Source organism: Orcinus orca, chromosome 16 (assembly GCF_937001465.1).
Source record: "Orcinus orca chromosome 16, mOrcOrc1.1, whole genome shotgun sequence".
Taxonomy (NCBI): domain Eukaryota; kingdom Metazoa; phylum Chordata; class Mammalia; order Artiodactyla; family Delphinidae; genus Orcinus; species Orcinus orca.
The window spans coordinates 52,009,676-52,036,610 of NC_064574.1; the positions used below are offsets into that span (position 1 = coordinate 52,009,676).

The 26,935-nt window shown below is 54.1% G+C and overlaps 2 protein-coding genes and 2 non-coding genes across 15 annotated transcripts; 3 read left to right on the forward strand and 1 right to left on the reverse strand.

The window, feature by feature from the left end:
* Nucleotides 1-14,896, forward strand: ZNF213 (zinc finger protein 213). Of its 12 annotated transcripts, XM_049699013.1 has the most exons (10): nt 10-352; nt 1,847-2,346; nt 3,102-3,225; nt 3,418-3,485; nt 3,687-3,810; nt 4,867-5,506; nt 7,754-7,882; nt 8,419-8,506; nt 9,669-11,341; nt 11,734-14,896. In XM_049699013.1, exons 2-7 carry the CDS (start codon nt 1,948-1,950, stop codon nt 7,800-7,802), a joined length of 1,404 nt encoding a protein of 467 aa, XP_049554970.1. In that variant the 5' UTR covers nt 10-352; nt 1,847-1,947; the 3' UTR covers nt 7,803-7,882; nt 8,419-8,506; nt 9,669-11,341; nt 11,734-14,896. The 12 variants fall into 12 exon arrangements, with proteins under 12 accessions (XP_033284881.1, XP_049554973.1, XP_033284882.1 ...); XM_049699014.1 differs by having other exon boundaries at nt 7,754-11,341; nt 11,734-11,808; nt 14,064-14,896; XM_049699009.1 differs by having other exon boundaries at nt 7,754-9,932; nt 11,222-11,341.
* TRNAR-CCG (transfer RNA arginine (anticodon CCG)) lies at nt 13,921-13,993 on the forward strand. Its single transcript has one exon. It is a non-coding gene; the product is annotated as a tRNA-Arg (tRNA).
* A 650-nt stretch (nt 14,897-15,546) lies between the features above and the next one.
* On the reverse strand, nt 15,547-16,591 carry LOC101285938 (mediator of RNA polymerase II transcription subunit 10-like). Its single transcript, XM_033429458.2, has one exon. The coding sequence runs from the start codon at nt 16,527-16,529 to the stop codon at nt 16,122-16,124; it is 408 nt and encodes a 135-aa protein (XP_033285349.1). The 5' UTR covers nt 16,530-16,591; the 3' UTR covers nt 15,547-16,121.
* A 304-nt stretch (nt 16,592-16,895) lies between these two features.
* Nucleotides 16,896-16,968, forward strand: TRNAR-CCU (transfer RNA arginine (anticodon CCU)). The gene has a single exon. It is a non-coding gene; the product is annotated as a tRNA-Arg (tRNA).
* Nucleotides 16,969-26,935: the final 9,967 nt, after the last annotated feature.

A 26,935-nucleotide genomic window follows, 5' to 3' on the forward strand; every position in this document is an offset into this window, starting at 1 on the left:
GTGTTGTTTCCCGGCGAGCCCCGCGCGAATTTCCGGCGCCGAAACCTGGAGGCGGAAACTGGGAACGCCTGGGCGACTGTGGGCGGTGTGAGTCCTGGGGGGCGGGACAGGCGACGCGGCCCGCCTGGCTCCGAGGTCGAGCGCAGGGCTTCGGGAGGCCGGGGCCAGCGCCCCGAGGCAGAGGCCGAAGGGGGCGCGCACCTCAGGGAGGTGCAGGGGAAAAGCCTGGGGCGCGGCACCCGCTGCCCGCCCCTCCGCCTCTCATCTCCGCTCAGGCAAGGCTGCTGGGACCGAGCGCGGGGCTCTGGCCGGGTCCGCGTTCCCGACTGCCGAGTCCTACTGAGCGACCCTGGTGAGTCCCTGGCTCTGTCCGAGCGGAGCCTTCTCCTCGGTCACTGGAGGATGAGCATGGAGAGCGTACCTTTCAGAATAAACTAAATAAAGTGCTTAGTGTGTAGTAGTAAAGAATTGGAAACAACCTGAATGCCTCACTCGGGTGGATATTCATTAAGAAACGAGTATATCCATACCACGGAATCTCCTAGAGCGGCTGAGGCAGCATTGTTGGGTAGAAAAGCAAATGACAAAATAGTATTGCGGTAAGACCTGATTTATGTAAAAACACGCACAAAGCACTTTTCTTCCGGTTTCTATGGATATATTTCCAGTAAATGAACAGGGCAAGATTTGGGAGGTCATATGTCAGACTGTTAATGGGGGTGCAGCTGCAGTGTGGAAGAGTTTCTCTTTTATGTATTTCTGTATTGTTTAACACCCCCCCCTTTTATTACAATGGTTTGTATCACTTTTTTTGTTGAAACAAAAAGCAATTAAAAATATTCCAGGGCTTCCCTGGTGGCGCAGTGGTTGAGAGTCCGCCTGCCGATGCAGGAGACACGGGTTCGTGCCCCAGTCCGGGAAGATCCCACACGGCGCGGAGCGGCTGGGCCCGTGAGCCATGGCCGCTGAGCCTGCGCGTCCGGAGCCTGTGCTCCGCAACGGGAGAGGCCACAACAGTGAGAGGCCCGTGTACCAAAAAAAAAAAAAAATATATATATATATATATATACACACACACATATATATATTCCAAAATACAGACCTTTCAGGACTGTTGTGAAGAGAAGCAGTAAGGTATAACTGTCCCACGTTCATGTGTATCTGGATAAATGGCTCAGGATGGTGTCTGTGGGCCCTTTGCTGATACACTAGGGGCCAAAATTTGAGAAAAATACAAAATTTGAGAAAAATACATATATTGTATATTAAATAACGCCGCTAGCGCAATCTGGTACAACACTCAGTAATCAAAACATTAGTTTAAAAAAAACATTTTTTTTGGCCGCACTGCACGGCTTGCGAGATCTTAGTTCCCCACCCAGGGATCGAACCCGGGGTCCCTAGCAGTGAAAGCGCAGAGTCCTAACCACTGGACCTCCAGGAATTCCCAGTTAAAAAGAATTTTTTTTAATTGAAGAATAATATACAGAAATATACATCAGAAGTACAACTTGATAGATTTTTACAAACTGAACAAATACATTAATATTTCTCCCATAGAACCTATGAACATTTACATTAAGTGAGATAAATTGAGGTTATAAATATGCTCATCTCATGTCAGTAGACCAGGTGGTGAAAACCTGGGAGTTTTGGATTTTGGAGCTGAGGATAAGGAGCCGCGGATCTGTATTGGTAGGAGAGAGTCATGTGAGCAAGGCTTTATAGGAGAGCCTAAAATAGCCTTCAAGGCCAGGAAGAAAGGGAGCTGGAGTCCCTGGATGTCCCTCAAGGCTGGTGATTGCTCATGTACCGCCCCCCTCCTGCTATTCTGCTCTTTCCTCAGGAGTGCCTGTCCAGATGCCAACCCAGCTGCCACTGGGGATCCCTCTGGGAGATTGAAGGCCCAGGTTGAGGCTGACCAGCCCTGAGCCTTAGGCCAGGGGAATGGCAGCCCCCCAAGAGCCTCAGGACCAGGCCCCTGGGGAGGGAGAAGGGCTTCTGATCGTGAAGGTAGAAGATTCCTCCTGGGAGCAGGACGCTGCCCAGCAAGAGGACAGCAGGGATTCAGAGGTGTGCCGCCAGCGCTTTCGGCAGTTCTGCTACGGGGATGCGGGTGGGCCCCACGAGGCCTTCAGCCAGCTCTGGGAGCTCTGCTGCCGCTGGCTGCGGCCCGAGCTGCGCACCAAGGAGCAGATCCTGGAGCTGCTGGTGCTGGAGCAGTTCCTGAGCGTGCTGCCCGTGGGCGTCCAGGGCTGGGTATGCGAACGATGCCCAGGGAGTGGCGAGGAAGCTGTTGCCTTGGTGGAGGACCTGCAGAAGCAGCCAATGAAAGCTTGGCCACAGGTGAGGGGCCCCTCCCGCATCCAGGGGCACCTGGATAGCACCTGGACTGAGGAGAGGTGGCCATCTCTATAGAGATGAGTCCTCCAGGGGGTGGGGCGGGGGTTGGGGGTGGGGGAGGACATGGAGAGCCAGAGGGAGCGTCCACAGGAGCTTGTCATAATGTGTGGCCTTTCTGAAGGACACTGTCCAAGTGAATCTGGTTTCTTTTGGTGGCTTTGGAGGGCAGCAGCAGGACCAAAGTGGGCATGCTCCAGGAAGGCAGGTTTTAGCTCCACAGGTTCTGCAAACGTTTATTTGTGTTCTGCTCTAGGCCAGGCCCTGGGGATACAGTGATGTGCATAGTGAGAGCACCAAAGGGGGTGTGAGAAGGTAGAGCTGTCCCTGTGAACCCTGCTGTCTTGTGGGGTGTTGGGTCCTTGACACTGGAAGCGTCTGGGGAGATGCTAATGTGTGGCGGGGGTGTGGGGTTCTGCCCTTGACAGGAAGGTCTCCCCCCACTGCCCCTTGCTAAGTGGCTCTTTGATTCTGGCCTTTGGGGGCTGGTTCTTGCCTCACGCTTGGTTGGGGAGTGTCCCTGGGCACATAGCACTGCCTGGTGTCACATTCTCATCTGGTCTTTCCTGGGGCCCTATGTTGACCTTCTTCCCCACACCCAGCCTCCTGAGGGATGTGTCCTGTGTCTCCTTCCCAGGGATTAAACTCTGTCTCCCCCATCTGGTCTTGGTGCTGATGAGCATGTTGTGGTTCCTGCACAGGATGTGCCCTCAGAGGGGGCGGAACCTGAGGCTGCAGTCCAGGGATCTCAGGCCCAGGGGCCTCCCCGGAAGGCAGGGACACAAAGCCGGCCACCTGTACCCTGGGAGCAGCACAGCCATGGTGGTGAGTAAACTTGAAGGTGGCAGAGTGGCTGGACAGGGGCCTGGGTCTTTCCTGGACGTTGCCCTAAAGGGAGCAAGAAGGGTATTTCTGTTCTGAGAAGGCAAGGTGTGTACGTGTGTGTGTGAAGGAGAGTTGCGAGATCTCACTCCCGGCCTGGGCTGGCCTCTTTGAGGCTCCATTCTTTCCCTGCAGCCCAGCTTCCGGCTCTTCTTAAAGAGGGGAGCACCAGAGAGACGACAGATACCTGCTTTGACTCTGGGGTGAGTTACCAGTTCCTTTGTCCCCTCTGATGCTGATGAGTCCCTGTAATGGGTCTTGCCTTCTCACCAAGGCCTCTTCCATCCATCCTTTTCTGGCCTGGACCTGTCCTGTTTCCCATCCCCCTTCATGTCTCTGCCCATGACTGCCTGGGGAGTCCTGAGCAGGGCAGCCCTGAGCTGGGTTTTCTCACCTCATTCCAGGGACCTGTGACATTTGGAGACATTCCCTTCTATTTCTCCCGGGAAGAATGGGGGTCCCTGGACCCTGCTCAGAGAGATCTCTTCTGGGACATAAAAAGGGAGAACTCCCAGAACATTGCCCTGGGTAAGCAGTGGGCACAGCGAGGGGCCTAGGGGTCCTTGGCTCTTTTGAGCTGGAGGCTCTCGCCTCCTTGGAGTCCCAGCAGCAATGGGTGGGCCCAGTCAGGCCCCACCCCTGCACACCCTGCTGGAATCCTCAGTCTTCCTCCCAAGTCCTGGCTTAGCTGGCTCCAAAGAGGGCTTTCCCTGCGTCTCTTTAAGAGCCCCCGGAGGTTTCGTTTGTGCTGGTGTTCACTTTTCTCTGCCTGTGATGGCATGGGCAACATGCCAGGACTGTGCTGAGCACGGGTACAGGCATTTTCTCATGGGATCCTCACAACCCACCGCATGAAAGCGTGTGCACGTTTATAGACGAGGGACCTGAGACTCAGAGAGGTTGAAGGACACTGAAGGGACGGAGCTGGGACTTCGTGCAAACGTGGTTGTGAGGCCCCCTCAGCCTGCCCAGTGAAGAGGCACGGAGAGACACCTGCTCACTAGAGGCCGCGCTGCTGGGTTTCTCTCCAGGTCAGGGCCTTCCCAAGCACTGTTCGGGGATCATCTCATTTAATCTGTGCAACCCAGTGGGACCAGCTAAGATCCCTCCTGATCCACTTCCATTTGTTCTTGAGCTGAGAGGACAAGAGCTTGTGTAGCGAGAGGAACCATGTTAGCTGAGCCCTGTGGTTCCTTGGTTGCTGATAACAAATGGTGAGGGTTGGGATCATTTATAGATGACCTCAGTCTATGCAGTTTTGGCATTTGAATAGGCAGGGCTTGGGGTGGGACATTGGATCGCAGTGTGGGAAGGGGGTGTAGATTGGTTAGCCCTGTAGTTAGTAAGTGCCTCTGCTGGAGACGCCCAGCAAGCCCCTTGCTGCTTACTCTGAACGGTTTCTCTGTCGTCATTTTCTCGTGTCCCCATTCCATGGAGGAGGAAGCTGAGGCTGGAGTTTGCTGGAGCCCAGGGCTGTCTGAACCTGAGCCCCAGGCGCTGGCCGGGAGCCTCGTTTCTGCCTCCCCTCAACTCTGTCCCTGGAACCGCGTGGCACTGAAGAGGCCGCCTCCTCCCCGCTTGCAGGTTTGGGACTCACGAGCCACAGCGAGAGATCCCGGCTGGAGGAGGTGGTGACGGCGCTCCCGGGCCAGGCTGCTGGCGATGTGACCGTGTCCTGGAGGCTGGAGGAGGCCGAGGCCCGGCCGGGGGTGCCCCGGGGGCGGGCAGCGGGGGCGCGGCGGGGGCGGCCACCCACGCGCCGGCGGCAGTTCCGGGACCTGGCGGCCGAGAAGCCGCACAGCTGCGGCCAGTGTGGCAAGCGCTTCCGCTGGGGCTCCGACCTGGCGCGCCACCAGCGCACGCACACGGGCGAGAAGCCGCACAAGTGCCAGGAGTGCGACAAGAGCTTCCGCAGCTCCTCGGACCTGGTGCGCCACCAGGGCGTGCACACGGGCCAGAAGCCCTTCTCCTGCTCCGAGTGCGGCAAGAGCTTCAGCCGCAGTGCCTACCTGGCCGACCACCAGCGCATCCACACGGGCGAGAAGCCTTTCGGCTGCAGTGACTGCGGCAAGAGCTTCTCACTGCGCTCCTACCTGCTGGACCACCGGCGTGTGCACACGGGCGAGCGGCCCTTCGGCTGCGGCGAGTGCGACAAGAGCTTCAAGCAGCGCGCCCACCTCATCGCCCACCAGAGCCTGCACGCCAAGATGGCCCAGCCTGTGGGGTGAGGGCCGGAAGGGCAGCCCAGGCAGGGTCCCCACCCGGCCCAGTCCACCATCTCCGCTGCCGGCAGGACTGCAGGGTCCCCCACGTGCAGAACCCATCAGCCCTGCCCACCTGGGGACCTGGCCAACGCCCACCAGGCATGGAATCCCTTGTGACCTCATGGCCATGCCCCTAACTGCTCTGGGGTTTTTCTTGCCCCCTGGTTTCCTGGAGCCCTGGCACATTCCAGGCTGGTGGCGTGAGCACAGGGGAGAAGCTGGGGCACAGGGACGTATGAGGACTCGGGCAGGTCTGGGGTCTCCATCCCAGAACCCCCTAAGCCTTGCTTGGCCCCGTCGCTCTCTGTTCCCAGCCTTCTCGGCTGGGTCTATGAGCTGGGCCTCCTGTCCTGCCATCCTGTGCCTTCCCACGGGGGTGAAGGCTAAGCCTTAGGGTACTGCTGGGCTCTGGGAGGGTCAGTCAGCCCACACCCATGAGGACCTGGGTCCTGGGTGCAGCCACAGGGGCTTTCTGGCCTCCACCCCTTCCCATTTCCAGACCTTGACCGCTCTGCGCTGTCCCAGCAGCATGCAAGCTGCCTGCCTCTGACCTCAGCCAGCTTGCCCCCAGCTGAGTTCCCAAGAGTCACCCTCTACCAGTCTGGGGAGGGTGGTGTTGGCTCCAGGGACAGAGGCCAACTGTGCAGACCAAGAACAGGGCCAGCGGAGGCCCGCTGCCCCCGCTGCTCCCCAGTCTCCTGGAGTCTCGGGGTTTATGGTACTTAACACTAGCACTCCATCAGCACCTTGTCACTAACTCCTGAGGCGCTGTGTTCCCTGCAGAAGGGCATTCACAGGGACAGACCACAGGCCCTCCCAAGGAGCTGGCCCAGCTGGCCTCAAAGGGCAGCAGAAAGGTTGAATAAACATGAAAACTTTCTCCAGGCTATTCTTGTTCTTTAGGTGGCTGCTGGGGGTTGGGGGGACCTGGAATTCGTACCCCTGGGCCTCCTGGCCTGGTGGTCATAGTGGCACGTGATGCTGGATGGTCATCAGGTGGAGCCGCATTCTTGGCTTCCAGGTCACCTGGGCCCCAAGGGCTGCCATGAGCCTGGGTCCTTCATCCTGTCAGCTAGTGCCTGTCCTAGTCTGAGGACAGCTCAGGATGGGACAGCTGGTGGCACCCCTCCCTACTCAGCAGGAGAGTGAGGGAGCTGACTGGGAGTGGGGCCTTTACGAGGCCACTCCCTCTCTCCCTTTGATGAAATGAGGAACCAGGCTCAGAGTCCGTGACTGGTCAGGGTGGTGGCTCATGCTGCCCGTAGAAGATCTGGAGCACTAAGCTGGACCCTGTGCTCAAATCCCTTAGGGAGAGAGTGCTGCTGAGTCAAAATGGGCCATGCCCCATCCCCACCCAGCCCTTCACATCTGACCCCCCCGCCCCCGCCATCCCCAGGCTGGGCCCTGTGGAGCTGGTAGGCACGTGCTGACAGCACCTTCTACCCCACCGAGTCCTTTCTGATTCACCAGGTGGTGGCTTCAGGGGCCACCTGAGAGGCAGTGAGGGCGGGCTGAGACAAGATGTTTTGTCCCGCAGTGTGTGTGTGCCAGCCTCTCTGCGCCCCCATTTAACCTGGGCTTCATCCTGAACAGACCCATCCTGGACAGACCCCATTTCCCAGATGAAGCTGCCGGGGTCTCACTGGACAGCTGAGTCCAGCCCGGGGTTTCTACCTCTGGGATGATGCCCTTCACTGCTCCCCATGCCCTCAGGCTGGCAATTGCTGTGTGTGTGTGTGTGTGTGTGTGTGTGTGTGTGCGCGCGCGCACGCGTGTGGGTGCCCTGAATGAGTGAGTAGGGGTGATGGGTGGCGGGAGCAGTGCACAAATTTTTTTGGTGCTGGTGGCTGGCTCAGAAGGGAGACACTGGGGTGTAACGAGATCAGATAGCAGGTGGGCCAGGAACTAAGAATAGGATTGGATACAGGCTCCTGGTGCAGGTGGGGGCGTGTTAGTGCCAGCCAGGAAGCAGCCCGCTGGAGCCAGGGAACAGAGCAGGGCCTGGGGTCGTAGGGCCCAGAACGCAGGGTTCCAGGGCAGGGGACAGGGTCCAGCTCAGCTCATAAACAGAGCTGATAGGATGGGACTCAGGGAGAGGCCAAGGGTTGGGACCAAGAGCATTGGCACTGGGCCCGGGAGGTGAACTCTGTGCTCGGAGGAAACCCCCACATAGCCCCATGGCTTTCCTGGTGTCTGGGACCCTGCAGGTGGCCTCGCAGATGGCAGATGCTCGGGACAGCCTGGGAAGAAAGGTAGTCGGAGGCACGCCCTGACCCAGCCCAGCTGGCTCCCAGCTGAGCCCTACCCTGGCCCGACTCTGGCCTTGCCTCCCCAAGGTAAGTACAGTGGGCAGGGTCCAAGGGTGACCCTGTCACTCAGCAGTCCTGAGGTGTCAGCCTCTACACTCGCTGTCCTGGAGGGTGTGTTCCGGACGCTGGGCTTTGAGAGCTGCAAGAGGTGGGAGGCCTTTGTCCAGGTGAGCCTTCGCCTGCCTCTTCCCACCTCCGCCCCCAGTCCCACCTGGGGCCTCCCTGGACTCAGGCCCAGCACTCGCTCTAGCCCTAGGGTTTCCATGGGGAACTGGTTATGTTCCGGGAGCAGCTGGATGCCCACGGGGGCCCTGTGGGCTGTGCTCTACTGGCCTTGGTGGCCCCCAGTGAGCAGCTGAGGCAGCCCCAGCAGCTGTCCAGGAGCTGAGCCGCTGTGAGGCTGGTGGGGCTGCCCCAAGTCTTCCTGCTGCTCTCCACTTCCCCCCGGGGGTGAGTGGGCTGGCCAGGGACCCCCAGTTGCGGGGCAGGGCAAAGCGGGTCTGGGGGGTGGGCAGGAAGGCTGAGACCCTCCCTCCAGGCCTGTGTGCTGCTTCCCCACCCAGCTACCCCCAAGCCTGGAGCGTTCCTCACTGGCCTGGGCGAGCTCTGTGGCCGTCGTCTTCACTGGTCGCTGCTGCAGCTGCTGACCAGGTGAAGGCCCAGAAGGGGCATCCAGGCGGGGGGCTGTGGCTCTGCTGTGTTGTCCTGAACCCATTAACTCCACCCATTCATTCCACAACATAAGGCCGTGTTGCCTGCAATGGGTGTCAGCTTCAAAGCCTCGCCTCCCACCCCCACCCACGCCCGTCCTCACAACCCACTCAGGGTCCCCCACACGTTGCAGTATATTCTCAGCTCCGTGCCTTTGCCCAGGCTGCTCCCTCTGCTTGGCATCCCTCCCTCTCGACCTAGCCTCACACAGACCCTTCCAGGCGTCAACCATGCCCCTTACAATCCCTGGGTTGACACTTGTATTCCCATCCACCCCTGTTCACACTTACCTGGCAGTGACTGTCTCGTCAGACTGTGGGTCCCTGGGGTCCAGGGTTGGGGATGATTCAGGTCTGGTCCCGAGGCCCAAAGGTCTCAGTGGGCAGTTGGGTGGTCACTGGAGGTGAGAATGGGCCCCAGCTCTGCTCCACAATTCTCCCTGGCCTCCCCAGGCGGTGCCCACCCTGTGAGCCTTCCCAGACAGGCCCTGACCCGCTCTGGGAGCGCCCCATCTCTGTGCACGCTGATCCCTGGACCCCGGGGAACAGCATGGCTAATGGTGCAGCCAGTGTCTACCTGAGGCCATCCATGTCCTGGGAATCCTGTGATTCAGCCTGAACTAAGACCCCCCCTTGGGCCCTCCCTTTCTTTTGTCTGTCTCCTCCTCCCTCCATTCTGTCAGGGTTAGTGTCTGGCAGGGTTAGGGTCTGGTTAGGGTCTCTAACACGCCGCCACCTGCGCCAAATTAGTCCTTACCAAAGAGACTGTGGTAGCCAGGAGCCTGGCCAAGCTGTTCCCTGGAGCCAGGGTCCTGCTCCCCCATAACTGCACCCGCACAGAGCGGCTGCCTGAGGAGTCCTCCGGCCCTAACCCCCACCAGGTCTTCTGCTGGACAGCTGAAGAGTCCTCAGGGGCTACCTACTGCCCAGTCTTTGGGAGCTCCTTGAGGGGGGGCACTGTGCCTAGGGGACATGGAGCTCTGGGGGCTCGAGATGAGCGGGACAGGGCTGGGGTCCAACCATGTGGCAGCAGTTTCTTTTTTTTGACATTTATCTTGGTTTATTTTATTTTTTAATACATGTTTGCTTTTCTGTGGCAACAGTTTCGACTGGGAGAGAGGCTCGGGAGACCTGAGGCAGGGAGGCGAGGAGCTGGGAGGTCCTCAGACCACTTTGAATCCACCTTAATCCTGTCTGTAGCCAAAACCCAGCCCCAGCGCTCAGTGTGACCTGTCTGGGGCCAGGGCCGCCCTCCTCCTGGCCGTGACCCAGGACCGGCCTGGGGCCCAGCCCGATGTGGAGGCACTGGGGACCTGTGCCAGGCCCTGGGCTTCGAGACCACCCTGAAGACAGACCCTACAGCCCAGGTGAGGGGAAGCCCAGAACTTCTGGTGGTGCTCTGAGGAAGGCACCCCCCCACCAGGACCCTGGGCACTCTCTCCTTAGCCTCTTACCAATCGTGGGCAGGAAGTGCACCCCCAAGTTTAGCCTCCATCCTCCCTGCTGCACGCATCCAGAACCCACTTCCCTGACTCTGGAAGCACAGTCTCCAGGGACCCTGAAGCCCCCCACACTGGCCATTTCTCCTCTCCCCTGCTCAAGGCCCTGGCTGGACCCTCAGGCTTTTCCTGAGAGGGTCTCAGGTTCCTTCCCAGACACCTGTCAGCTCACTGCCCTCCCCTCACAGCTCTTAACTTTTTGGTGCAGCTTCTCCAGGGGGGCCAGAGAACCAGCTGCAGGAGGCTGGACCCACGTCACTTCCAATGAGGTCATGCAACCAGAGGGTTAGAAAAAGAACTTGTGGGACTTCCCTGGTGGTCCAGTGGTTAAGAATCTGCCTGCTAATACAGGTGGCACAGGTTTGATACCTGGTCGGGGAACTACGATCCCATATGCCACACGGCACCGCCAGAAATTTTTTTTTTTAATTTTTAAAAAAAGAAAGTAAAAGGACTTGCTCCCCGGGCCTGAGGCTGGAAGGAGGTGGGAGGTAGTGTGGCAGGGGGTTAGAGAAACCACCCAGAGAGAGGGCCACCAGATGCTAGGGAGGCCGTGACTGTGGCCCAGGCCTGATCTCATCCCCACCCCCAGACTTTCCAGGAGGAGATGGTCCATTTCTGGGAGTGGCTGGATGCCTGCAGGGGCCCTGTGAGCTGTGCCCTTGTGGCCCTGATGGCCCACGGGGGGCCTCAGGGGCAGCTACTGGGTGCTGATAGGTAAGAGGTGCAGCCAGAGGCGCTGGTGCAGGAGCTGAGCTGCTGTAGGGCCCTGTGGGGCTGCCCCAAGATCTTCCTGCTTCAGGCTTGCTGTGGGGTGAGCAGGGCCTGGAACCCGCCCTGGAGGCTTGGCCGGGTCCTTCTCTCCAGCCAGCCTCCTGCAGCCCTGGCTCTCCTCACCCAGCCCTCAGCCTCCCAGGACTTGCTGTCCACCTCCTCCAAGAAGCCTGAGTGAGCCCTGCCCTTTCCCCACCCCCTCTCCCAGCCTCTCCTAGGGGTCATGTCCATGAACTTGAGCACTTCACCCTCAGCACCTGTCATTCGGTGTTCTGAATGTTTCCAGCCTGGCAGCCTGCCCAGGAGCTCTGGGGGCTAGAGCCCTGGAAGCACCCCCAGGTGTCTCCTGAGTGAAAGGACGTGACTGTTCCCTCCTTCCCCAGGGCACAGGGACGCACACTGGTGTGGGACGCACACTCTCCCCTGGTTGTGGCACTGGCTGCAGGCACCACCAGCCACCCCCTCCCCGGCCGATGTCCTCCACATCTATGCTGATGTGCAAGGTGGGTCTACCTACCTCAGGGAGCCTGGGCTTGGGCGGGGCTGATGGGGGGAGCTGTCTGGAGAGCACTTCCAGGGCTCTGAGCTGGGATCCTGCTGCCACCTCCTTCCTCTCTTTGCCAAGAAGATGGGAAGGAAAACCTTAAATGGCAAAGGCCTTTGAAAATGGAGAGTTTCTTCCCCTACTTGAGCCTGAAACAAGTGAAGGTGAAATAGCTTTTCCGAGGTCACACAGCTGGTAAGAAGCAGCAGGGCTGAGATTTGAAACTTGATCTGGCTTTCCTGCTCTGCACTCTTTCTACTGCCCTGTGTGCCCTTGAGCAAGACTGGAGGAGACGCTTGGGGCTGGTGGAGTCCCAGGACGCTGGGTAAAAGGCATTGGTCCCTCTTGCAGGCAGCTTCTCCGGGGGCCCCACTCCAGGGAGCCCTAACCAAGCAGACATCTTGATGGTCTACGCAGCCACTGAAGGTAAGGGGATGGGTCTCCACAAAGCCCATTACACAGGGCCTAGCCTCCTGGCCAGAGATCTGAAGTGGCTTTAGGGGCATCTGGCGCTTGGCTGTTGGGGTGCAGGGGTACCAGCCTCGTCGCAGTTAAGCCGTCTTCCTTCCATGTATATTATTTATGATAATAGTAACGATGGTGAGCACATATTGAAGGCTGGCTCTGCTAAGCACTGTACCTACATCCTTTCCTCTAGGCTGTAAGTTCCATGAGGGCAGGACAGTTCTGTCTGCCTCAGGGCCCTGGCCAGTGCCTGGCACGTAGTAGGTTCACAGTAAATGTTTCTTCGATATTGAATCCATTGTATATTCACTGCACAAACATTGAGCAACAACTTGATCCGGAAGCGAGAAGTTCCTGCTCCCTGCCCCATTCTCTTGCCTGACTACTGGGGTCCTGTGTGCTTGCCCCCACTTCCACCAACAATAGGCCCCTGGGGATTGGAAGGCAGCTGGCAGGGGCCTGAGTCTGACACTCTGGCCCTGGTCCCCTGGCCTGGGCTGTGTAGCCTTTCGGGATGAGAAGGGCTGAGACTTTATCCAGATGCTGGTGGAGGTCCTCAGAGCTGACCCCAGGGAAGACCTCCTGGAGCTGACGACTGAGGTGAGTTGGGGGTGGGGGGTCTCCTGGGGAGAGGAGCTGGATTCATCCTTCTTCTCAGCCCTGGTGTTCTGGTCACCTCCTATTCACCCCATTGCAGAGGGAGGGATACCCCGCCCTCAATAGTATGAGACGGTTGAACACACAACACCCGGCCCTGGACAGTGAGACAGACAGCAGTTATTAACCACATATACTCACAGCTGGGGGAGGAGGACACCTCAGGCCATTCCGGCCACTCAGTGTTTCCCTGGGGAGCACAGGGAACCAGCAGGGGTTGTAGATGCGGACTTTGTAGTAACGGGGTGGGGTACTAGTTTGAATAATTTCACAGGCTGGCAGGGAACTGGGGTGGAGTGTGGCTGATCTGGCTGGTGGGGGAACTAGCGGGATGGGGGGGCCTTCCCTGCTGGGTTGGGGGGTACAGCTGACAAGAGCAGGGGAAACCAACGGGGCCTATGAGACCCAAAGATGTGAAGGCAACACTTGAAACTTTAGGCCTTACAATACGCTGGATGCCAGGCTGGGCGCTGGGGGACCTGGCAGTCCTGGGCACAGGCTGGGTGTGGTCGGCACAGGTCAATTAGCAGGTGTGCAAGCTAGACGTCCTGGGTCCCGACTGTGATGAGCACCGCAAGGCCTGTCTGGAGATCCGCAGCTCGTTGAGGTGCTGGCTCTGCCTGCAGGCCTGACTGAGCCCGCGGCTACCAAGGGGATGCTGACTGTGGGTGGCCACACACCAACGCCATCCCTGACCCCATCCGCTCCTCGGTTTCCTCATCTAAAAGCAGCGCGATAGCACGGGAGGCTCAGCCGCCATGGAATAAACATGATGATCGCTGTACACGTGAATAGCGCCTGCACGCAGGGAGCTGTGACACTAAGTGAGATAATGTATGCAGAGTGCCTGGCACTTCAGAGGCTGGGCCCACCGGGTGAGGAGGGGGAGCAGGGGAGGCGCCAGGGCAGCCTCCGGCTCTAAGAAACCCAACATGGGCTAGGCTGAGCTGGATGTCCTGGGAAAGGGCAGCGTGGGGTCCACACCATCCTCCCAGCACGCGCACCCCACCTGCACACCACGCTGGGGCCACGGACAGGGCCTCTGCCTATACAGCAGTCAGAGTCCATTCTGGGGCCATAAGACTGGAACAGAGCATGGCAGGTTTAGCAGTGCTGTGATAGGGGAAGCAAAGGGGCTGGGGGAGCAGAGGGCAACTCCTGACCCACTGCGGGCTGGGGGCACGTGGGAGAAGAGATCAGGAGCCTCTCGGGACAGGAGGGGCTTGGGCAGCCTCACCCAGGCTCGAACCCTCACTTGGGCTGTGCTCAGTAGCGCTCAGTCGTACAGCTTGGAGCCCCGCTCACACCGAGCCCGAGGGGCGGGGCTCCTTGCCAGTGTGAGCATGCGTATTAGGGCATATTGAACAGGCGCCTGAGAAAGCTTTATGAGAAAAGCTGCAATAGTAACAGCGGCAAGGCCGCGTGGCCTAATGGATAAGGCGTCTGATTCCGGATCAGAAGATTGAGGGTTCGAGTCCCTTCGTGGTCGTTGCTGAGATTGCTTTTTCTACTCCGGGTAAAAAACAAACAAACAAACAAACACTTTTCCCTCTCTCCAGACTGCTCCCCACGCGGGCCTAGGAGCCTCGGGCTATGTCCACCCCTCGGACGTAGCCCTGCACCTGCAGCTGCGTAGCTCGGGACGCCTGGGAGGCCCCGAGGGCGCTGTGAGGACCTATAGTGCTCAGATCCAGACGGAATGCTGACTCTGAAGTCCACCGGCCGTGAGTGCCGGGAGCCCACACGGGACTGGCTGCATGAATATAGTTCAGACGACGAGAACTGTGACAGATGAGGGGTTGAATTTTTGCACGGGTAGGTCATCCCCAAGGGGTCAGTGGACAGGGGCATTTAAAAATATAATAGATTATTGTGATGAAGAAGTTTTGGAAATAGATAGTAATGATGCTTGCACAATATTGTAAATGTAACTGATGCCAGTAAATTGTACAGTTAAAAATGGTTAAAATGGCAAATTTAACCTTAAGCGTATATTTTACCACAATAAAAAATGTGAAAAGAAATTAATAGATTATTTCGATTTCTTGCAGTGAGAGTATACCCTTAAATGATTAGTGTGAATGTTTTTTTAAAAATTTAAATGTAAAGAATATGCCCAGGATTGAGTCATCATTTTACCTGGAAAAAATGACTCTACCTGCGGAACCGAGTTCTTACCAAGGGATTCTGGCTAAGCGGAATGACCAAAGTGATGGGACCTCCTCCCACCAGGGAAAACGCTGGGGGAATGGCAGCTGAGCGTGTACCCCTACAGTGGGCGCAGGTGACCTTGGAGTCATGAGGAGTGTCACCATCTCCTTTATCGTTTTTGTGATGTCTCAGTGGTTTACTAAGGGCTTATAAATAAAAAGAGAAACTTAATTAAGATAAACATTTTTTTTATTTTCCCTACTTTTATTGAGATATAATTGACATACAGCACTGTATAAGTTTAAGGTGTACAGCATAATGATTTGACTTACATACATCATGAAATGCTTATCACAGGTTTAGTGACCATTCATCAACCTGTGATGAGAACTCATAGGATTTTCTGTCTTAACTCTTAGGATTAACTCTTCTTATAACGTACAGCAATGTTAATTCTCTTTATCACGTTGAATACTACACCTCTAGTACTTACTTATAACTGGAAGTTTGTACCTTTTGACTACCTTCATCTAATTCTCCCCATGCCTCCCTCCACCCCGCCTCTGGTAGCCACAGTAAGACAAATACTTTAGAGATGGCAAAGAATACCCATCTTCTGGTGGGAAAGTAAACGCTGGGTCCTCTGATACTAGTTTCACGCTCTACCAACTGAGCTGGCCGGGCAGATACAGAGCCATTACGGAGCATCCTTAGGACAAAGACCTAAGGCCATTGGGCTCTGCTAAAAACTGCACAGACTTGGAACCAGAAAACACTTTTGGTCTAAGGGGCAATGTAGGGAGGAGGATGAAGATAGGGACCGACACTTTTCCCAAGCTCCCGGCTGTTGCCTCTCTCCCTTCTGCTCCCACATTTTGCATAACGAACACCTTCTTTTTTTTTTTTTAAGTACTTAAAGACTTTATTATATTAGACTAACTGAAATCTATGGAAACACAGTTCCATTGAACACATTCTTTATGCACTATACTTAAAAATATAAAATACAAAACGAATTTAAAGTACTTATATTAAACCAAGTTTTCCTTTTGTTTTTTTGTTTAGCTTTCTTTGACACCATAAAAGAAAGAAAAAAAAAGAACAGAAAGTATATTAAAAGAAAACTATTAGGTATAATTTTTTTAAACTTTTACTTTACCTATCATATTTAATATTTCCAAGACTATTTGGCCATGGAGAATCATACACATTGCACTCAAAGTTGTGTGATCACCAGTCCCCTGAGAGCTAGAGGACCAAACAGAGCACGTCAGGGAGAAGGGGCAGCTGGTGGCACAGCCCCGTACGCCCTCCAGGCCCTGCCGTCCCCAGAGGCCAACGACGAGGACAAGGTGGCGGGAGGATGGGCCCAGGAAACAGCGTTGGTGCCGCTCAGTCAAGGCTGCCTGAAGGTCACGGCCACTCGTGCAGGGCTAGGAGGATCTTCAGACAGACGGAGGAGGGAGTTAGGAAGGAGGATGGTCTTCCCCCCGGATGCTCCGGTACTTAGCCATGTCCTCAGGAAATACTTTAGAAAGTTCTTGAATCAACAGGCTTTTAAATTTCTTCATTGTGTCAATCTTGCCTTTAACTTGTTCATTTTTAGCCAGAGCCCTCTCCAGGCACTCTTTGTTATAGAGTTGGGGATTTCGACCTTGATCTATGTATTCAAAAACTTCTAAAGGGACAGTAATATCATGAAGTTGCTGTCTGCACTTATCGATATCCTGTAAGCCAGTAACAATAAAATTCAGCTTCTGGTTGAGCCCGGCCTGGCTGCTGGGCTGGAAGTCGCTGACGATGATGCCGAGCTGCCGGATGTTCTCCACGAACTTCTCCAGGTGCTCCTCCAGGTGGTCGAACTTCTCGGCCATGGCCCGGCCGTCCGCACCGCCGCGGGCGCGCTCCTGCCCCCTCGAATGCCTTCTTGATGTTAATTATCCCAGGACTCGGATTCTCCTAAAAAGATGGGGAAAGGGCTCCTCCGGGACTTGATCCGCGGACTTCCTACATCCTAAGCGAGGATCGTACCTCAGCTCCATCCGCGCGTGCGCGACCTCTCCCGAGCCCCAGGATGCTCGGGAACCGGCGGGCTCTAAGAGGATGCACCCGCCGAATACGGACGTCAAGGGGACCAAGGACCCGCCGAGCTGGAGCCGGGAGGCTGTGCGTAATGTGCAGGAACCACGGGGAAGTGACAGAAAGACTGGTTTAGGACTGTTGTAAAACGTTTCTCATGAGCCCCGGTGGCCTAATGGATAAGGCATTGGCCTCCTAAGCCAGGGATTGTGGGTTCGAGTCCCACCCGGGGTACGGGAGGTAGTATTTTAAACTTTCTGCCAGAGGAAAAATGAAATGAAGCTAGCTGTCTATTTACCCTAGTGGGAAATTAAGTGGCCCTGGGGTTTAGCTAGATGCCACCCTATAGCGAAGTTGGACAAGGTTTACTTTTCTGATAAAGATGTGCACGTTTTCAGATTTTGCCCATAATAAAGTTTTCTCTCTTTTTAATCCATGCCTTCATCCTCAAGGTAAAAATCTCCCAAACTGCAGGACATGGTGGAGTAAAATCAGAAGCCTCCTTTACCACATGCCCAAAGAGGAGGTGGCCGCTGAGGCTTTGTCATATATACACATAGTTCTCTTTTATTTTTAAAAACCATGGATGGGACTCTTCTGTTCCTCCAGCTCTGGCCTTACTTCTGCTTTCCCAAGCACCTGAGGTCCCATCATCCCTACTCAAACCAGGGACCTCATCTCAATGCAGCATCTCCCACCATCATATGTGGCCTGCAGAGAACAGCGACCACAGAGCTATCCAAGGCTGCTGGTGCTTCCCTCACCAATGTTTCTCAATGCCTTGTTGAAGGGAATGTCCCTGGGGCCCTCTCAGTGGCGTGGTGGGCGTGCTTTTCGTGTATGATAGACCTGTTCCAGCATTTCTGTCTCACAGAGTCTTTGGATTCCTTTCTCTACATGATGCCAGGAACATTCTTGAATCTTAATCTCCTTAAACATAGGCCACCATTGAGTTCCATGCTTAGCCAACCAACTAAGAAAACTGGCAGAGCCACATTCAGCTGCACAAGATAACACATTAGATACAGGCTTGCTGGGAAGTGCACCCAGAGAAATAACGTCACCAGTTGCAAAAATCCCATCCTCCTTATTCTAACATCCTTGGGTCCATTCCCACACACATTCCCTAGTTCTCTGCTGGCATAAATGAACAAAATTTGCAATTCTTTTGGCATATGAATGATTTCCTCCCAGGCCGGCCTTTGTCCTTCTCCTACAGCGTGCTGATCTGATTGTAGTTATAGGGCAACCAGTGTTAGGGGGTAACAAGGCTGGCTGGTGTGGGCTTTGAGGAGAACCGTCATCCCGTGTCTCACCTGCCATGCTCCAGGTGAGATTATTATAGGATATTCAAACACAGGAAGGCTACTCTTCTCAGATATCAGAGGACAGGCTGCTTTCACTGGCAAGGGAGGCTCCAAATGACTCAGGGGTTCAAGATTCTCAACTAGGTCTGAGCCTACCTAGATGTCCCCAGGCTTCGGCTCCACTCCTTCATAATCAATGCCGTTTCTTCCACATGGAAGATCTCCCAAGTCTATGAACTCAACTTACATTGTCATTCCACAACATACTTCATTCGATTATGTGTTTGATTTTCAGCAATGTCAGCCCTGCAGCTATACGATTATTTTACGGCTGCCAGAAAACGTCCCTGGATCTCTGAACATGACTTAGGCTGAAAATTTAAAGGCCTGATCTTGTCATTTTCTTTCTTTAAGCAAACGGATGCACCCAGGAGACTCCTTTCCATGCCACAGTCCTTGTAGTCACCTTTACTGCCATAAGAGTCAAGTGCAGCAGCCAAGTGGTCTCCCAGGGCACTTGCTTCAGTCGGCACTTCATCATAATCAACCAGCTGATAGGCGGCTTGATAACGATGCCCTTGCATGCCACGAGTCACCAGTATCCCATTTCCCATTGGCAAGGAGCTCAAGCCCAAATTCATTACCAAACCAGGGTCCACACAGCAGTCAAAAAACCCATCCGTTGGCGAGTGGGGGTAATGGGGAGAGGTTGGTACAAGGATACAAGCTTTTAATTATAAGACGAATAAGTTGTGGGGATCTAATGTACAGTATGGTGATTATAGTTAATAATACCGTATTGTTAACTTCAAATTGCTAAGAGTAGATCTTAAGTATTCTCAACACACACATGCACACACAGAAGGTAACTTTGTGAAGTGATGGATGTGTTAATTAGCTTGATTGTGGTAATCATTTCACGAGGTATAGATATATCAAATCCTCACGTTATACACCTTCAATATATATCATTTTTATTTGTCAATTATACCTCAATAAAGCTGGGGGAGGGTAAGAAAACCTATTTGTTATTGTAAGACTAATGAAAACTGGTAACTATGTAAAAAGCATTGTTAAGGAGGCAGTTGAGAAGGCAGAAGGGAACCGTGAGAAAGCAGCTACCACCCATGGGGCTGGAGGACCACGGGAAGAGGTTGGGATTATTAAAAGTTAGAAGCTTGGAGAGAAATTGTGGAGCTTAAAAACCAATCTCTGGGGCTTCCCTGGTGGCTCAGTGGTTGAGAGTCCGCCTGCCGTTGCAGGGGACACAGGTTCGTGCCCCGGTCCGGGAAGATCCCACATGCCACGGAGCGGCTGGGCCCGTGAGCCATGGCCGCTGAGCCTGCGCGTCCGGAGCCTGTGCTCTGCAACAGGGGAGGCCACAGCGGTGAGGGGCCCGTGTAACGCAAAAATAAAAACAAAAAAAAACACCAATCTCTGGAAAAGAGGCAGCTCAGCTGAGCTCAGAGGAGGGTCCCCTAGGACTGGCATCCCCAAACGCCTGGGGGGGGGGGGGGGGCTCCGTCAGCTTGCGCAGGTGTCTCTCATGAGCCATGATGAGGGTGGTTCTGTGAGTGCTGGGAAAACAAACTGGATTCAGCTGCCATTTCTGGAAAGAACTACTATTCCAGGAATAAAAAAGTGAGGCTGGGTGGGGTGGGTGGCAGTAGGAACGGGAAGCAAACAGGAAGTAGAGTCCCTTCTTCCTCCGCCAGCCTTTCAGCCTCTCGAGTGTCTCCTATCGGCAAAATATGACACAGATCCTCTGGCAAAGCGCAGTACAGTCAGTCCCCCACATACAAACCTTCAAGTTGCGTACTTTCAAAGATGCGAATGTGTGTTCGCATGTCTAATCACGTAAGTTAGTTCACGTGTCTGGCGTATATTGTCACCTGCGTGCATCCTATACAAGTGGTTATGCTTTTGTGTACTTTACTGTACAGTACTGTATAGAGGACAGTAGTACAGTGTCTTTATTTCAAGCCCAGGATGTCCGGAAGCAAGCATAAAAACAGCAATGATGTAGCTGGTACTACTGTACTTTTCAAGGTACTGTACTGTAAGATTAAAAATGTTTTCATTTTGTGTTTTTTATGTATTATTTGTGCGAAAAGTATTATAAACCTATTATAGTACAGTACTACATAGCCGATTGTATTAGTTGGGTACCTAGGCTAACTTTGTTGGACTTAGGAACAAATTGGACTTATGAACGTGCTCTCAGAATGGAACTCGTTCGTATGTAGAGGACTTACTGTGTCACTAAGCGGGGTCTACAGGGTGAGTTTGAAGCTGAGGGATAAAAGTTTAAATACTGGCCCACGGGTCTATCCTGCTTCCCCTGCTTCCTTACAGATGCCTCCTCAGAGTGTTCCCTTCATGAACTGATTACACAAAAATCCCTGGAAACTTGTCCTAAAATAGTTGGAAACAGACTCTAAGAATGAGAATGTTACCGAACCAAACTTGGGTCTGCTCAGCTTTGTGCAATAAAGCCAATCTACTGACACCGGGTGGTGGTGAAGGAAAGTGCAGCGTTTATTGCAGGCATCGCGCAAGGAGCCCAGTAAGCTAGCGTTCAAAAGGCCTAAACTCCCCAGATGGCTTTCAGGGAAAGGTTTTTAAAAACAAGGTGAGGAATGGGGGTTGTGGGGGTGTGTGATCAGCTCATGGACATTCTTCTGATTGGTTGGTGGTGAGGTAATTGGGAGTCAACATCATCAACCTTCTGGTTCCAACCGGTCTGGGGTCTACATAGGTGCTTTTGGGCAATCTACAGTTAACTTCTACCACCTGGTGAGGGTTTCGGGCTCTGCAAAACAGCTCAGAATATTATCTACAGCCCTTGAGGAGGAGCTAAAGGTGCTTGACTTTGTTTAATGGCTAAACCACTGTCTTGCTTGACTGTTTTCCTTTCTTTCTGCATTTTCTCACTTCTCTGATTAAATTTATTCTTTGGAACTTGGGGAAGGCCTAGAAGGCTAATGTTTTCTACAGATGAGGGCAGGCGGAGGACATGGGGGGATCTGTCCCTGGAAGGCCCCACAGGGTCCTACTCGGTTACAAGATTCCAAGGTTGAATCACCTTCTGGCTGCCTGGCACCAAGGAGGACATCACTGGTGGTAGGTAGACTTCTGAGAGACCCGGGTATGCTGGAGCCATGCAATTATTAAGCCTTTTGTCCCCGTTGAACTGGGATGGCTGTATGGGAGGGAGCTCACCCCATGTCTCTGGCATTTTGGAGATACAGTGGAAATGTGATCATTGTAAGCATTGTGGAATTATGTGTTGACGCATTGAAACCAAAATGTTTCAATGTCTTTAATGCATTGAAACCCGAGAATGACAGCCTCCTGTGGACTAATCACCAATTCAAAGCAGAGTGAACATCAGAGGCTGCTCTGGCAGCATTGAAAGCAACCTACATCTTCTACAGCTGAAGGGCCGATAAAGCTGAAGGCCAGGCTCAAGAGCAGGCCTTGAGGCAGACTTGAATTCTCAGTCTCAGCAAATTTCCTGGACCAATGTCAGGGTGCTGATAGGGAAGAAATGGGACCCTCAAACTTGCAATGGGGATATCTGAGTAGCTGCATTGAGAACCTTGAACGCTCGGGGCCATCAAACTTGGAATGGATATATCTGGGTAGCTGCATTGAGAGCCTTGAACTCTCGGGGCCTGCTGTGGGGACCCAGGCCTCCACCCCCTTGCCTGGAGACTAGGAGGAACCTCAAATGAGGCAGGTATTTTACAAAACATTTGGTCACTTCAGACCTGCTCCAACTTCCCCTCCAGGCCACCATACCAAATACTAGGGTCACATCCCAGCATGACTCAACTGGGAAAGTACTGGGACTGCTTCTGTAGGATCTGGATGACGTGTCAGCGGTGACCTGGAGAGTCTGCCCGGAGTGGATCCTGACGGTCCTGGATCTGGGTGAGGAGAATAAAAAGCTGGAAAAAGGAGAGATTATCATATGGGACACTCTTTCATGACACAGAACTTAACGCCTGGCATGGTCCCTCAAGCTGGTTGTGATACTCAGCTGGCATGGCTCTTGGAAGGATGGAAAAAGCAATGGCCTACATTAAATGGAGTAGAATTGCCAGAAATGCCATGGCAAACTGTGAAAGAAGGAATCAGAAGGGACAGAGATACTGGTTCGCCAGCATGGCTCTACGGCATGCTGCAGTGGAACAGACTAGGGATCTTGGCAGTGCCTGCAGGAAATGCTATTCACGGAGGCAATAAGACTTGCACGGTTGAGGAGACGCACCAGCACCTCTGAGAAGCTTGGGAGGTACTGTTTTCTGGTATGGTGCCTACTGGGACACATCCAAAGTAGAAGGTAAGCTTTTGTACCTTGTCTCTCCTATTATTAAGAAGGAAGCTCAGCACTTTTAAAAAAATTGAAGTATAGTTGATTTACAATGTTGTGTTAGTTTCTGCTGTACAGCAAAGCAATTCAGTTATACATATACATATATATATTCTTTTAAAAATTCTTTTCCATTATGGTTTATCATAGACTATTGAATATAGTTCCCTGTGCTACACAGTAGGACCTTGTTGTTTATCCAGTCTATATATAATAGTTTGCATTGGCTAACCTCTAACTCCCAATCGATCCCTTCCCTACTCTCCTCCCCCTTGGCAACCACAAGTCTGGAAGGAAGTCCAGCACTTTGACAGGACCCTGTGATGGGTAATTTTGTGTGTGAATTTGGCCAGGCTATGGTGCCCAGATGTTTGGTCAAACACCAGTCTAGATGTTGCTGTGAAGGTATTTTTTAGATGTGACTAACATTTAAATCAGTAGAGTTGAGTAAATCAAATTATCTTCCCATAATGTGGGTGGGCTTCTCCCAATCAACTGAAGGTCTTAAGAGAGAAGACTAAGATTACCCCCAAGAGGATAGAATTTTGCCTTGGACTGCCTTCTGACTCCAGTCTGCAACATGGACTCTTGATGGAATTCCCACCCCGCACATTTCACTTTGGGATCCCCACAATCATGTGAGCCAATTTTTACAATCAATCACAATCTCTCCCTCACTTTCCCCTTCCTCTCTCTCTCTTTCTCTCTCTCTCTCTCTCTGAGTTCTCCAGAAAAATAGACTACAACAGAACTCTGATGAATATAGTCTCTCTCTCTTTTGGACGAGTAGGGTGCCCCAATCCAGGCACCAAGAGGGACACAACCTGGCAGGCACCTCCCCACTGCCAAGCCCTCTCCTGCCCCCCGTTGGCCCCCACCTTGGAAACCTGGATACCCAGATGAACCGACATCATGAGAGCCTCAGGGCCGGTGTTGCTAACCCTTCTGGTTCCCCTACCCCACCCCAAGAAAGGAACTCACATTTCCCTCACTGCTGCCTCTCGAGGAGAGGGACACCCAACCTCTACTTGGAGTAGCCCACGATTTCCAACTTTCTTTCTACTTTAGAAAGGGGAGGGGGCTGGGACAGGAATAACGGCCAGATGAGGGGCTCCCTTCCCTGCTGCATCTCTGTCTCAGGAGGGAGGAAAACTGAAGCAAATGCACGTGGGGACACACAGGGTTGGGGGAGGCGAGGGTCCTGGGTGGGGAACACCCCTGGATGGAGCATCATGTAGGTCCCTGCTTAGGGCCAGAGTTAGCTGAAAATCCATTTCCAAGTCTCCTGTTGTAGCTCTCGTTCCGCGTGTAGAACTGAGACTGAATGGGTTCAAGTCCTACTTTGGGCGATAATTCTTGGCCTGATAAGCGCTTGCCCCGATCGCGGGAATTTCAAGAAAGTTCTTAGAAAAGGAACCTCTCAGAGGGGCTCCTGACCCACTCTGTGTGCTGTATCTGGAACTGTGGAGTAAGTTTCAACTTTTAAATTCCAAAACGTATATAATAAAATATTAATGAGACAAAAGCAAGTTGCTCCAGTGAGATTCGAGGTTGGTGGCCACATGCGGGCCTCCCTGGACCAGCAACAGATCCTCCTTTGGAAGAGGCTTAGTTTATATGGATCTGGTCACTTCTGTAATATCATCTCTGCTTACCTGTGAAGCCAAGCCCTGAGGGCAAAAGTCATGTCCAACATGGGGCTCGAACCCACAACCCTGAGATTAAGAGTCTCATGTGCTACTAATTGAGCTAGCCAGGCAGGGTTAGAAAAGGATACTCCTCACAAACTAGTTGTATTTCTTCAGAACTTTACTGTCCTAAAAATGGTAGGGACAAACCCTGGATCCTGTGCACACTGCATCTCGGGCACTGGAGTGCTGAATTCTCGGGTCCTTTCAGCAGAGGACGAGAGCCCCAACAAGTTCCTGTCTGCTGTCCGGCCGTGGGTCTGTGTAGTCCCAGCAGCTCCAGGGAGCTGGAAAGTCGGGGGCAAGGGCACGTGGTTGGGTATCACTAGAGACTAGTAAGGATCGCGGTGTGATCCTCGCTTAGGTTGTGGGAGGTGTCGGGTTCCAATAAGGGACGATTTCTCATCATCAAATTCTCAGCTCTCTTTTGGACGAGTAGCCTGAAGCAAATCAGGAAGGCTCCATGGCCTCGCCTCGGGAACAAGCCAGGGAGGCCTTCCTTTCCAGGTGGATGCTGGACTCCTTGCTAGCGGGGCAGCGCCGTTCAGGAAGAAGCGCGCACCAACCCCAGTTCTGACCCCTACATCAGGGTTCCAGAACTGTGAGGGTTTTCTGGGGCCGAGCTCAGGCCAAGAGGGACCCTGAGATGCTCGAGGCTCACCCGGACTGGCCGGTTGGGAGGTGGCAGAGTCTCATTCTCGAGGTCTTGGCTTTGTGTCCCATATTGGGTGAAATTTCTGGCCTGGGAGACTTTCACACTCACCTGGGCCACAGGGACTCCCTCCTCCTCCTGGTCGCCCGTCCCCTCCTCTAGCTGTTGGAGACTGGGTGGCCCTCGTGGCCTGGGGGAGTCTGGCTCTGCGGCTCTAGGGCCCTAGTGTGCGGGAGCCCCCTCTCCGTTAGGTTCCGGCAGCGCTGCAACTCTCCTCCTTCTGGAATCGAAACCGAAACCTCCTCCGGCGCAAGTTCCTGCGGGGCCCGGCCGCCAGAACTCTGCCCAGGATCGGAGGGCAGAGCCGCGGTCTCAGGCTTCCAAAGACAGACGTCAGGAGCTATTCAGGCGTCGGCTGGTTGGTCTAGGGGTATGGTTCTCGTTTTGGCGTGCGAGAAGTCGCGGGTTCAAATTCTGGTTGAGCCCCAGTTTCTTTTATTCAGACATCCCCAGTTTTCGGGCTGAAGACTCCGGAGCTCTACGGAGTCCTAAGCGAGAGGATCTTGGTCCCCGCCTGCCGCGATGCGATCGGACTGCGCCCAGTTCCGTGCTGCCAAGTGGCCATCGCTCCGCTTGGGGCGGGTGTTTCCAGGCCGGAGGCTTCGTCCTTGGGGCTCCGGGACTGGCCTGGAGGCCTGGCGCTGGGGGAAGGAGCCCGAACGGGGCGGGGGCAAACACTTCTGTCTCCGCTCCCTGGAGACCAGGTCTGTGTGCCAGACGGGCCTGGACCTGGAGAACGATGTAACTTGGTCTGGGCAGGTATTTTTGCTTTGGGTCATAAATTCAAATTCCGGACAAGCCCACGTTTCAACGTCTTTTTCCTACTTGAGGGGCTGCCAAAGGGCCTTCCACGACCAAGGGAAGGAAGGAAACCGCATCGGAGACTGAGCATGGGGACCGCGAAGGACCTGGGGTCTCCACAGGTGTCCAGAGGGCGGTGCTCTAGACACGGGGTCTCTTCTCCAAGTTGGAAGAACGGCAATGTTTACATAGGTTTTATTATTATTCTCTGAGGCCAACAGATCCAGCCATTGAGAAGATGGCTTGTTACTCACAGTTTCCAAGAGGAGGGGGCACGCCTCCACGTTGGGGGAGGGGGGCACAGGGGAAGCACCAGAGTCAGTCAGGAGGCGGAAGGAATGAGAAGAAAATGTGGGCAAAAGAGGCTTTATTGTGGTTTCACGAAAGGTGAAACAGGTGAGGCAGGGAAAACAGGTTTAAATGGGTTAGTTTGAATAATTTCACTGGGCTCTGGGGCATAGGTGCTGTCCCTAGTTGTCTGTTTCCCAGCCTTGAGGTGATTCTGGCAGATGGGTTGTGGCCCAGAGTGTAAGAGTCTGATAAAACAGGTGGTTGTGGACTCTGGATTGGTTGGTTTGTATCTGAAATGCCTGCTGGCAGAGGAATTGTTTACTATCTCCTAGAATTGGCCAACCTTGGGAGGGGCATTCCCTCCAGAGTCAGCAAGGCTCCAGACATCAAAGAATCAGAATACAGAAAAGAAAAGACATGTGTGACACGGGCAGGGACTGAGGCTTTGGTTGAAATTTCAGGTCCCCCAATCTGGGAAGAGCTTCCTGATCCCAGGCCCAGGGGATTATGGCACAGAGCCCCTGCCAGGCAAGCTGCCGAAGAGCCAGATCTTCCCAGAACATGCAGAGGGGGCAGGGGGCTGGTGGGCCTCTTCTCTGACCTAAACGCTTGGGTTTCTCCAGTTAAGCCCAGGGTCGTGCATGCTGGGTGCCCCTTTCATGCCTCCTGACTCTCAAGTCCCCGAGCAAGTGGGTTTCCTGCACAGAACCCCGGGCCCCACTTGGATGTCCAGGGAGGCCTCTTCCACCCCTGAGGCCTGGTGGGGGTCAACCGGGGTAACCAGGCTCCCTGGCCAGCACTCTCTTCTCCTATAGCCAGAGCCTTTTAAGACTCCCCTTTTCTTGAGGGGAAAGCACTACTGCCTCCACCAGCAGGTTATTTCCTCTGCAAAGTCCTCTTCTGTGTCAGTGGTGTCCCTCCCTCAGGCCTGCCTTAACCCCCTTTGGCACCCGGTGTCTGCTGCCCTCTACCCATGCCCTCAGTCGAGGGCCTGCCTCCAGTTGGGCATTTGTCCAGTGAACAG

Bases quoted from the DNA above. Each gene is read 5' to 3' on its own strand.
- LOC101285938 (XM_033429458.2), bottom strand. From the start codon at position 16,529: ATGGCCGAGAAGTTCGACCACCTGGAGGAGCACCTGGAGAAGTTCGTG.
- ZNF213 (XM_049699008.1), top strand. From the start codon at position 1,948: ATGGCAGCCCCCCAAGAGCCTCAGGACCAGGCCCCTGGGGAGGGAGAA. The intron at 3,226-3,417 runs GTGAGTAAACTT...CTTTCCCTGCAG, and splicing joins GGAGCAGCACAGCCATGGTG to CCCAGCTTCCGGCTCTTCTT. The intron at 3,486-3,686 runs GTGAGTTACCAG...ACCTCATTCCAG, and splicing joins ATACCTGCTTTGACTCTGGG to GGACCTGTGACATTTGGAGA.